The sequence below is a fragment of the Leptonotus elevatus genome, chromosome 7 (assembly GCF_054856555.1).
Source record: "Leptonotus elevatus isolate MCC_2025b chromosome 7, RoL_Lele_1.0, whole genome shotgun sequence".
Taxonomy (NCBI): Eukaryota; Metazoa; Chordata; class Actinopteri; order Syngnathiformes; family Syngnathidae; genus Leptonotus; species Leptonotus elevatus.
Window position 1 is genome coordinate 6,684,192 of NC_141245.1, and position 13,186 is coordinate 6,697,377.

Here is a 13,186-nt window from a genome sequence, read left to right on the forward strand (position 1 = left end):
ACCTTGCAAAACATTAGCAAATACACAGCGATAATGGTTTTTGTTTAGCTTGTGTGTGTTGACTGCCAATAAGTCCAAGCAGTTGCAGGGAGGAAATGGGCATCTGATATTCTGGAAAAATGCTCTTGGCCTTAAGAACAAAAATATATTGTGCTCAGTCTTTGTCAAATCATTGTTAATCAGATACATATTGTCTTTTTGTAAGAGCTCAATATATGATGAGACAATCATCCGGCACTTAATGCAATGTAAAAGGCTTTCAGTGATTCACATCATTGTGCCTTCATGATTATGCATAAATCCTACAATGGTGCGTTCAGACATACTGCTGAGAGCATTCATTTAATATTTCACTACAATTTCAAATTGGTTAAAGCGTAATTCTATAATATTAAGACAAAGACTGCAATGTATTATTTATTTATTTATTTTTTTAACCCTAGAATTATCTCCTGGAGAATACCCTTTTCCAGTCTTTTGGTAGAATATGCTATCACAAGGGTACCTAAAATCAAATAAATCTGAAAATGTTGTTTCAGTAAATAAGAAGTTCAAGTTTTTTGACTGTCAACATGTATTTCCCCACTAAAGAGTAATGTTTAGGAATATGGCTCGTATTCACTACTGTGATCAGTCACGTGGCTATAATTAGGGATGGGCGAGTGCCGGTATCGGTATCAGGCTGTTTCAAGGTATTGGTTCTAGCGATGGTAGTGACTGATACAAGTATTGGCCGCCTCTTTGTCATCACGGAGTCAGATCAGGAACTAGAAGCTAGAAATAAGAAGAATAAAAAAATTGCCATTTATTTCATGGAATTTTAAGGAAAACACTATATTGAGATGTATAGGTCTTTCTTTTAAATTAAAATTTATATATCATAAGAACTAGTGCTATCGGTACTTGCTATTGGAGTAGTGGTATCAGTTTGGAAAAAAAAAGTTGTGTCGGATTGAATGTCACATTGGTCTTAACAATTAACAACAATACGTCACATAAATACAATTACAGTTTTAAAATGAAGTGCCAAAAATGATTCGCTAAATGAAACACATCTGATCAAATTGTTGATGGTGGAAGTGATACATGTCAATCGTCATTGTTTTACTTTCCTAAATGTGCATCAGTGAATCCAGCATGAAGTGCGAGTCTCTCTTCTTTTCCAATTTGTGGGGCAAATCAATTAGTCTTGGCTGTCTGAAGGAATATCTGCTGCCAAGAATGGACAAAAGGAAAATATGATGAGGAGACACCCACTCGCTGTGCAGTGCACCCAGGACTCTTAGCTACAGAACAATGTGCTTGCACACTGTTACGTTGTTACGAAGCACCTGCTTTGACATTTAAAACGACAAAGGAAGGTGAAGAAAGAAAAAAATCTCCACAGTTTAAAAAAAAAAAAGGAAATTGTCTGTAGTATTTTGATATGAAAAAAAATTGTAGGGCACGTCAAGTAGTCAAGGAAAACTATATACTCTCTCTTGTAGTCTTCTCAAGCTTTTGCAAATTCTGAATTCCTTTCCAGTGACAAGATAATAATGCTATTCAATTAAGCTCACGTGCATATTTCTGTAATGTGGGAGGAAGCCTGGCTAACTGCAAAAACACACGCACGAATGGGGACAACACGCAAACTCCACTCAGGAGGGCCTGAGCCAAGACTGAAACTGAATCTCTTGACTGGGAGACAGATGTGGTGACCGCTACTCCATTGTGTTATCCAAATTAATCTTCATTTTATTGTTAAAAAAATTGTAACCAAAATAATTCTCTTTCAGTTACCACAAAAAAATCTAATACAGCTAGATTAACATGAGAATAACAGCAGTTCATTTCTGAGAAAAACAAAACAAACAAACTGCTGTGCTAATTGAAATAACGATTACCGGTACATGTAAATTGATATTAGTGGATTGTCCAAATGTGTGTATAGGTGGTGGAGGAGAACATTTGAGTTTGGGATCAGATGTGCATTGACAAGAGTTCAATGGGAAATGAAAGACTGGTGGCGTGTACGGAGAAATTATTTTTTGTTGATTTATCCGAGTACGGTATTGGAAGGCTGGTGTCATCTTGGCACTGAGCTTTAATGTTAAGAGATTTCCATGCATGCATATGACAGCTTGAGGAGCAACAAGGACATCCTTAAAAATTAATTATGTTTAAAAAAAACAAAAGTCCTTGACATCTTTCTGACACAATCCAGAGACTTGTTTCGATGTTTTCTTGGTCTCGTTTGCAGACTTCACAATCTTCAGTCAAAAGTCTTTAAGCTCTATTAACACAAGGACTACCAGATTAATAAACAGCTTTTACCTCCAAGCGATAATTGTTGCAAATGGAAAGACATAAAGGAAATTAATTTGACTTAATGGCTGTTTTTTCGAAATTGCATTGACTAAATGTGATTTTAAATGTTTTCTTTCATAATGTTCTTAAGTGTGGTTTGTGGAATGGAGTACTTATGAGTCAAAGGAAAAAAAGAAAAAGAAACTCAATTTGTGGCATTGAAGTGGCAGTGCTGAGAGTAATTGTCTTTTTTTTTTCAAGGGACCCCAAATCCCCGGCGGCTCCAGTATTTGTGCATGTTTTCATTCTAGTATTCTTTTTAATCAAGTAAGGTATTTATTTTATTTATGCATCAAGCAGGAGCATAGCTTCAAATTCCACCGTATTTAACATTGATATACAGAGTACAAGGACAATCTAAGAATAAAGACATCCATCCATTTTCTATACTGCCTTTCCTATACATTTTCTATTCACTCTCACATTCACTGAGTGGGAACTTAATGCACGCCGCCCGCACTAAATGTAAAGGTGAAAGTACCACTACTACACCATCACAACTTAAGACATTATAGTTTGCGAAAAAACAATAAGTGCTACACCATATGATGGGCATTTGACTTGACCACATCACAAAAACATGCATATTAGGTTCAATGACGAAGATAAATAATGCGTAGGTGTGAATGGTTGGTTGTCTATTTGTGCCCAGTCCAGGGTTTACTCACTCAAAATCAGCCGGAATAAGCTCCTGCTCCCTCGAGATTCCCTGACTAATGAGGATGACTAGTAGGGGAGACCGAGGCTTGATGTCACACTTTTGACACTTTTTATAATTCTTGGAATCAATACAACATATATAAACAAAATGCATACCAAATGAAAGACCACATTTTCAGGTATATATTTTGTATTCGTGTAATTTTTATATTTTGTGTCAGTGCTGAGTTATAAGCAATCAATTAGAAAGTGTAAATATGTGGCATGTTGCCCCACCATTGGGTCAGTTGTCTCATTATGGGTAAGTTGTCACACTGGATTTTGCAACTGATAAAACAAGAAAACAATGGCTCTCCTGTTCTCCCCTTTTTTTTTTTTACTTGAAAGTGAACATTTATATTCAGCCCCCCAAAAAAGGTATCACTGACTTCAAATTTATTTACAGAGCCATTGAACAAACTTTAACATCAAATATGATGCAACCGTTGTGAATTAAACTCCTTAGGAACTGCTAGAATGCAGGCCATGACTTTCAGCCTCAAATGCTTTTTTTTTCCTTCCTTAAAGTGAAAATTCAAGATTATATTGATTTTTTTAAAGCATCATGAAACTTACACCACTTCTGAAATACTTCCAACAACAAAACTTGACGAACCAATTTCCTCACTCGTCAGACTCCTCAGCCAAATGACTATTCTGTCATACTTGAACTTGCCAGGAGTTTATTCTTTGCATATGTAACGTGACAAAAAACAACAACAAAAGACTGAGACAAGTTGCCCCAAACTACCATGTTGGCTAATACTAGCTCTCGTTTTAGTTATCTTCAAACAGAGCAATGACTGAGGTATGACAAGATGCCTTAATCTCTCCTTTAACAAGCTCACATGCGTAACTCCAAGGATTTTTTTTTTAATATCTGGAAGGCACTTGTAAAAAAATATATATAAAGTTAACATTTTGTTTTACTTTGGCTTGTGCATAATAATTAATTTATTGTTTTCTCAGTCAAAACACAGCCACTAAATTAAATGCACCCTCTGGTGGAGAAGATAATTGCAATGTGACAACAAGACCTGGTCTCCCCTGTAGCAAATACTTTGATGCATCAAGACTTGATTAAGCAACAATTAGTTGCACACAATCAAAAAAATTCTCAACAATTATGTTGTCAATTATTTGATTGTGATGCTCACCATTACTCCATAATAGTCACTTTTGTACTCTATTGTTGGCCTACAGGACCGCAGTTACGCTGGCCTTTTGCCATCAAAGCAACCATCTGCAACTCCAAATGAAAGTGGCTGCAGCATGAAAGCGCAGAGCAAAGCAGCATTATTCAATATGTGTGATGTTCCTCCATATTGCTGAGCCTTGCCCGCCTGACCGCAGCAATGGCCTCGCTTGGATTTGGCCCACATCTTCTCTCAAAGCCTTGGTGGAGGATTTATAGCCTGTAATGCACGTTCTGTCGCCAATAAGCAAAGATGAATGTGCCTTGCTTTTTATCCCTGCCCCCTTTTTCATATGTTGCATAAGCACAACACACACACACAAGCCCCATATTGGAATTCCATTTAATGGAACCCCTGTCAATTAAATCGGATATCCCTCAACACCACTATATAGTGGGAAACTAAAGCTTGTTAAAACCTGGTTGGTGTTTCTTACATGTAGAACTGACAGCCGCAATGTGCCATATTTTTATCTGGACATAATGAAGCAGTAAAAATGTTCCACCAACAAAGAGAAGCAGTGGGAAGCTGAATTAAAATACACAGTGTCGATAATGAGCTATCTAAATTCAGAGTTTATATTGCTCGGAATTACACAAAAGCGTGACTTCAGGCACCACTGGCAGAAATTCGGCAGCTTTTTCTGCTTGGCTGCCTGATGATTCTCCCCGTTGAGCGGCAACACACTCGCTCCTGGTGAAAGCATTCGAGCCGCTGAATGTATCTGCAGGGCAATATTTGAGTTGATACCAAGATCTTTTCTGCATACTTGGTGGCTGTCAACGTGTTGGCTGCAATCTGTCACTCTCCCGCATGTGCTTGGCCAAACACACCTAAACACACTCGCACGCACAGCACAGGATGTTAGCGCTTTAAGCCCTGATTGCTGACAACTCGGAAGCACATACTAAGTGGATACACACATATTTAGACACACACGCCGACTTTAAAAGGATGACTCGAGGGTGACAGCGGTTAAAGGGGGCTGCACGTCCACGCTTTCCTGGAACGAAACGGCGGCTAAACAGAAAATGACAACAGTTCAAAGTTATCTGGAAAACAGCATTGCATACTAGCGCTACGATGGCGGATCCTTCACCACATATGACATGAAAGGACTATTTGGGTTTTAATTTAACAAACTGTTAGAGGTTTTAGGTTTGGAGCTTTTTGAAGCTTGTTTCTTGCTGTTTTTGAACCTTGACTGGAGAAGAAACATGAGTCGGCCTTGATTAACGCTTGACTCCTACAGTTTACAAGCACAAGGGCTTATAATAACTCAGTGTCAGCTATAGTATAGTGTAGGGAGAATCATGTAAAACAATGCTTTGCTTGATTTTTTTTAAAACAACTGTAAAATTCTGAGAATACCATGCATCCATGTATAATACGCCCCCCCCCCAAAGTCACCCTTACTTTTTTCTCTGTAGCCTACTTGTGTATAACACTGTACCCTGATTATCAGACTGAATATGAATGAATAAAGATTCAAAATATACCAATAGAGTGTAAATTTACCATACTTATGGTTTTTCAAAGTATTTTTTAAAACTTTTTTTTTTAAAGCTATTTTTTTTCTTCCTCTTCTTTCAAATCTTGTTTGTAACTGCTTTCAGTGCTGTGAAACATATTGAGTTGTGGTGTGTTTGAAATAAGCAACAAATCAGTGATTCAATTGTATTTATTTATGTATTTTTTGTATTATTATTTTTTTATTATTATTATTATTATTTATTTATTTATTTTTTTTACAACGAGGATAAGCGTTTAAGAAAATGGATGGATGATGGATATTTTTAGACTGGGGCTAGTTGTATCACCTTTTACACTTTAATATATTTCTTGGAATCAATACGTCATATATGCACAAAATTTGTACCAGATGAAATACCAAAGTCTTGGGTATATTTTTTGTATTCATGTCATCTTCATATTTTGTGTCAGTACAGAGTTATAAGCCATCAAATAGAGGGAGTGAACATGACATGTTGCCCCACAAACGGGTAAGTTGTCACACTATATAGGATAAGATGTCACATTGGATTGTGCAACCAAAATTATCCTTGTTCTCCTGTTTTGGTTTTTGGTTTTGGTTTGGTTTTTACAGCCCAAAAATTACTTATCATGGATATCTTGAAAATGTACCATAGTCATTGAGCAAACGTTAACAAAATATTATGAAACATGCACTGGATTAAAGTCCTTAGGAACTGCTGGCATGTAGATCTTCGCTCTCAGCCTCAAATGCCTGTTTTGCTTCCCTTAAAGTGGAAATTTGAGATTACATTGATTTTTTTTTTATAAAGTATTTTGGTTAATAGATGGAATGGAATGCAATGGACTGCTATTGATATAGTGCTTTTTTAGCTATAGTGCCCAAAGCGCTTTACAAGATGGATGGTTCATCATAAAACTTAAACCAGTCCTGAAATGTGGACATAATGTAGTTCCAACAAGAACTGGAAAATATATTTTTAAATAATGAAACAATACCTGGGAAACTAATTTCCTCACTCTTGAAACTCATCATTCAAAGGGCAATTCTGGCATATATAAACCAAGTTGCCAGAGGTGCATTTTTCATTGGCCCATTCTTTGCGTATGTGACAACATGCCTGAGACAAGTTGCCCCAAACTACCATGTTGGCTAATACTAGCTCTAGTTTAAATTTAGCTTAAGACAGAGCAGTGACAAGATGCCTGAATCTCTCCTCCAACAAGTCCACATGAATTGAATCGTTTCAAAATATATGAAGTTGAAATATTTTACTTTGGGTTGTGCAAAACAAATAACTGGCACTCATCTCAGCTCACAATGTGCTATTCTCTTCACAACCCCTGATCATTCATACGAAGAAAACTAGTATTCCACTTTTTCGTTGTGCCCTGTGGTGGAGAAGAAAATTGCAATAAGACAACTTAACCTTGATACAACTGGCCCCGGTCTCCCCTACTGCCTAGGTACTTTTAAACATTTAAACCACACACTAAATTATTTTGAGTACATTTTACTCTCATTAGAGTGGGACCAAATAGACTCAGTTTAGAGTAAAGTTTACACTTGGAAGACAGTAAAATGAAAAATTTAATTAAAAAAAGTCACTTTAGGGTTGATGAACAAACCCACAACTTCAGGTTGGGAGACATGCAGCTCCTGTATTAGTATATCGCTCGTGTCAGCTGGAATGTTCGTAACTCTCGTTTTTGCTCTCAAAAACGATGTTTTTGGTCTCTTGTAGATAAGCAAGCAGTAGGAGTGGCATACCTCAGGTGGTACAATGGCAGATTCCCAAACTGAAGGTCATGAGTTCGTTCCTCAACCCTTGAGTGTCTTTTTTTACTCCCTTCCAAGTCTAACGTTTACTCTATTTAGAGTGGAACCAAATACTCAATTTAGAGTCAAATTTACTCTGCAGAATTTACGGTGGCAGGGGTGGAGTCCTCGAGGGCTGGAGTCCTGCAGGTTTTAGAGGTTTCCCTCCAGCCCGCAGTTTTGCCCACCCCTGATCTAAACAATGTGAAAATTTTCTTATGGGGTAGATGCCACGGACTTCCGACTTCCGGGTTTTACACATCAGTGACGTTTCCGGTCACTGCTGGCCGCGTTCCAACACTCGAACCCCGACCCCTTCGCCCTCCAAACGTGCGCTCCCGCTCATCGGCGGGAGGGCGTCTTGGCTATCTGAAATGCTTCGGACACTGAGACAGACACTACACACTCTCAGCCTCGCACCCGTCGACGGGAATGCGCAACCGAGGGGCACAAAGGCGGAAGCGCAAGTACTGGGACGCAGCCCACACGTCGCAAACCGGAAACAGAAACAAAGTTGATGGGTGAAAACCCGGAAGTCGGAAGTCCCGCCTCCTCTGTGGCATATAGTCCATTAAGCCTGTTGTATAATACCAGAGGTGGACACTTCTGTCAATATGTGGGCCCGTCATTGACGAATGCACACCTTTCGGCGAGTGCTTTATGATGTAAAGCCTTAATGAAGCACCGACAGAAGCAGTTTTACGTCCGTGAATTCGTGTCAGTACAGAGTCAGTCCGTGTATTTTTTTCAAGGCTTCACATCATAAACGACGATCCGACTTAACGACGGGAGTGCCTACTTTTAGATAACACCCCTCTCAAATCTTTTTTTTTGCAAAAAAATAGTGTTATTTACAGGATTTTACAGTATTATTAGAGTGCTCGTTTTTTCCTTTTTTTCTCTTTTAAAAGAAAAAATAATACTTTTATATTTTTAATCAGAATCCTTTGTTGATGCCTAAAATAAATCCGTATACATTATAATGGAAACAATAAACACACAAATGAAAAGGGAAATAGGTCAAATGAAATAACTTTGAGAAAATAAATCTTCAAAAATTTTGTTTAAAAAATCAAGATCAAATAACAATTGTGCACGACATGCACAGTCTCTCTATAAAAAAAAAAACAATGAATGGCACAGGGTTTTCTAACCTAGATCATTTGAACTTTAGTGGTTATTTTCAGCTTTTAGCCAGTTTTCACAATGCTCATATTTCAAAATACTTTGTCAACACAAACATGTCTAACATTTTCCCCCTCATTTTTTATTATGTTCTCTGTCACAATATTAATTTTGTCCAATAGTGATAGGTAATTTTCCTTCCTCCAAGCAAGGTCATTCAATCCCTGATAAATGTACGCATACCGCAATTGAAACACTAATACACACATATCACGCCGAAGTTGCTTGTTCAATAGATACAAGGTTAAAGCTTAAAATGGAGGCCAGGTCAAGGCCTGTGTGTGTTTTCGTTGCAGCTGGCCAAGCACCAACAGAGAGGTTCTTACCTGTGTCACAAGGCACCGAGGGTGACACCGTTACACACTCGTCGTGTCTCGGGACAGCCAGACCAAATTGACAGGTGTCACCTTGTTATTCTCCTGAGCCAAAGCCAAGCTCAGTCTGCAGGGAGTTGATTAGCAAGAACCTGTTGCCACATTTACCCACGGCACAATGCCAAACTCATGAGAGAATTGAGCAGACATGCTGCACCGGGGACACTGGTAGACCTAAAATTAGCTCAGCGATGAAGCGAGACTGCCAACAGTATGGCACATATGTATGACATCTGTGTGTCATTATCACATATATGTGGCTTTGGGCATCAGTTGCATGTTTTGAAATTCTAATGAGTTAATTACAGCGGTATATTGAATTAGTGTGTTGATAAATCCCATCAGTGCTTCATTTATGTACATAAGACATATGCTGACTTAATTAAGAGTAAACTAAAGAATCTGGATTGATGCATAAAGAAACGGAGTTGCTTAGCTGTTATTTTGGTTGTAATTGTTTTTTGGGACCACAAACTTAAACACCATCTAAGCATCTTTCTGTTTGGTGATTCAGCCACAACGGGTCCAGAAATCATCATAATAAATTGTTTTACTGTTTCTTTCTGCTTCAGCTGTTAAGAAAAAAATACATGTTCTCTGCGCTGTTGTCTATAAACTAATCGCTGTTTTAATTGCAAACACACTAACATAGAACACAATACATTAAATTACATGTTTGGGTAATAAAATTAAAGAGAATGGAGTATACATACAATAATATACTGTATATTATGAATAAATGGTACATTAAATGCAAAACCTGGGAGGATTAAAAACCCACTTTAAATGCACCATGAATTTGACTTTAAACATGAATGCTACAAAACAAATGCAACTCCAGATCAATCCAAGAAATAGCCTATAAAAACACATCATGAGCTAACTACTGTGCTGATGATACTAAATAAAAATGATATACCCTTAAGTGCTATAAAGCACCTTGTACTCTCAACAGACACTTTGTATTGTACACCTGCACAATCTGTAATTCAAATGGAGTGTTGTATTAACAATGTTGCAAAGATGACAGAATGTGATTTCCTGTATTAAATTCAACATGATTATGATTTTTGCAGTGATGTTGAATTACACTGTATCATATTGAACTTGTCTTAGAGTGCCAAAATATTAGAATTATTACTACTACTACTACTTAATAATAAGAAGAAGAATAATAGTCACAAAATAAAGCCTGGTTGTTAAACTGTATTCGATTTTGCAGGTTTACCCAATATTGGGTACAATTCATTACCAAGAGAGGAGGAGTGAAGTGAAATAACAGGCAAGAGAAAACGAGCAAATATTAGTTAACTGCATCAGAAGGCCATCTCTGTATCAACATAGGCTCCATCGAGTTAGCATCCCACCACGCAGCACAGTGATGTTGCCCTTCACATGCAGTGTGCTGGCACTCCAAGTAATAGTATTTCCTACCTTTGGAGTGAGCCGCGCTCAATCCCAGAGCGACCACAGCCAACACGCCGGCTGCTGTCAGCATCTTCACGGTGGAGACCTCTTTCCTCTTCTTCTTTCCTTTGTATATTTATCTTTTTCCCTCCTTCTTCCTCTTTCCGTACTCTTGCTGTTGTTCACCCCCGACTCCTTCCGAGTAGCGCGATGTGGGACAAGGCTGAGGCGGAAAAAAGGGTGCACCGAGCGCGTCGCTGGAAAGGGAGCAAGTGGAGAGCTTTCTGCTGGAACGGGACGAGAAGCCGACGGTAGCCCGGGACTGGACCGGTGTAGACGTCACAGGGAGGAGGGAGGTGTGTTTTTTCTCCCTTTCTCCTTGCAAAAAACGAAACCAAAAAAAAACCCTCCCACCATCCTCCCATCCGCTGTACACGTACATACACACACACACGCTCAGTCTGATATTGCTGGCACGATTGTATTGTTTATTGCTTATTGCATCTTGCTCATACAACAGATCCGTGCGGCATCTGGCGACACAATACAAAGTACTTTGAACTATTTTTATCATATGTTATTACTCCCCAAATTCTATGTTACTTTACATGTTAGGCTATATACGATCTAAAAATAGAATTGTTGAACCAATTTAAGACTAAAAAGAAAATTGATGACCAACTTAATTGAATCGCTTCATGTGGTAACACACAATTGAATTGAATTAATCCAAGTTAATAAATTATGTTTAATGAATTATGAGGTCATTAAGTTTAATTAATTGCGTTCATTAAACTCAATATATATATATTTGTTATTAATAACTTACACTATATATATATTTGGGATGCACCGAAATGAAAATGTTTGGCCAAAACCGAAACGCCGAAAAAAATCATCAATGCATTTATTCTAATTAATTAAAATTATAATATTATTATAAAATATTTATTTAGCACTAGCATTTGAACAAATTTCCGGTGGCCGAATATTCGGTGCATCACTAATATATATATATATATATATATATATATATATATATATATATATATATATATATATATATATATATAATATGCATTGCATTGCATTATTTTGAGCTGCAAACTACAACCACAAACTGTATTAGCATTGTCTTGAAAGGCATTGACTCAGCCTGTCAAAGAAAAAAAGGAAATATATTAATATTGACAAACTGTATATTGTGTTCAGATATTTAACCTAGCATCAAGTTATATAATGTAGTGAGCTTTTAAAACACTCTCTATGTTTAGCCCATGTCATTGCTTTTTGAAATATGCAATCACATTAATAAATAATGCCATTTTTCAACATTAAATGTGTGCGTGGGCTTGTATATGCATGCGTGTGAGTGTCAGCGCCTCCCCACCTTTACCCAGAAGGATTCATAATACATGACATTTCTCAACTTTCCCAAGTAGCCAATCGTATACAACTACTTTTCTCTCCATGAAGTTAACATTTTAAGAAATGTTCTGGTAGGGAAGTGGTGTTTTCCAAACATAAGGGGAAGAGAAGAACTGCAAAAAGAAAAACTGCAAAAAGAAAAACTGCATAGACTTATAAAAATAAATAAATAATAATAATAACAAACATGGTTACCAAGATTTTGTACACAGTGTGAAAAGTTGTTGTATTGTTGTATTCCAAGCAACCTACGGTGATTGGGAAATGTCACAATATTGGCACTTATATCTTACAAAAGTAACATACAGTAACCCTCTACTTCTTTAAGGTCAAATTAGTTCAGTTCGACCTTTGTTTATAATACTGCTGCAGAGCATTAAGGTTCTACTAGTGAGGCACTGGGTGATACTTTACATGAGTCGTTTTGTAGGCTGCTGCAGCACATAGTACATATTTTAAGTGCTTTGCAGAGATTTATGAGTTATAGTAAACACAACATTATCATTCTATTTATTACACTTTACTGATCTCGGAGGAGATATTCTAGTAGCATTCTCTTTACACTTTCAGGAGGTATCATAGTGCTGTGTTTTGTGCCTCAAGACACTGATCTCAGAAATCTATAGTTTGTTTTGTCTTTGATGATAGTTTATTGTCAGATGTCTACATTTTATTTCACCTGCATAAACTCTCCTCCACAGCTAAGTTATGGGAACAATGAGTTCAATTCCTTGGTTATTACACTAGACGTTGACAGTAAAACATTTCAAATTTGATTTTACAGTACAGATTACACAGACAAGCCTTTTGAAGTCGAAATAAAAAAAAATCTACTTACTTAAGGAGAGATGACACAATGTTAATACTATAAACGAGTTTATCCAGGGAAAGTGGTGACATATTTGAGACTGGTTAAAATACAGCGCATCGAGTTGAATACTTAAAAATAGGCTTGTGTTAGAATTTAGTCTGGCATTATATATAGGGCCTCACAGTGGAACACGTACAATAGGTACTCGGTCGGACTTATTGCCAGACCCAAGTTGAAAGATGTGCATGAGTTTATATGGAGACTGTAAATTGCTTTAGGTGTGAAAGGTTGCTCGTGTACCATGTGATAAGATGGCTATCAGGCTATACGTTGGGTTGTCACACACTGAGCCAAACTGACTATGGCCCAAAAATTTCATTTGGTAACTCTTCGCCACACACCAAGTGATTGATCACCACACGTC

At 37.4% G+C, this 13,186-nt stretch overlaps 1 protein-coding gene across 1 annotated transcript in view; it reads right to left on the bottom strand.

Annotated features, from left to right (window-relative positions):
- LOC147170673 (calsyntenin-2-like) overlaps positions 1–10,915 on the bottom strand; it is a 206,819-nt gene extending 195,904 nt beyond the window's left edge. The window contains exon 1 of the mRNA XM_086081054.1: positions 10,551–10,915. Within this exon, the coding sequence (XP_085937180.1) occupies positions 10,551–10,614 (64 nt within the window). The 5' untranslated portion in view covers positions 10,615–10,915. The remainder of the gene's footprint in view (positions 1–10,550) is intronic.
- Positions 10,916–13,186: the final 2,271 nt, after the last annotated feature.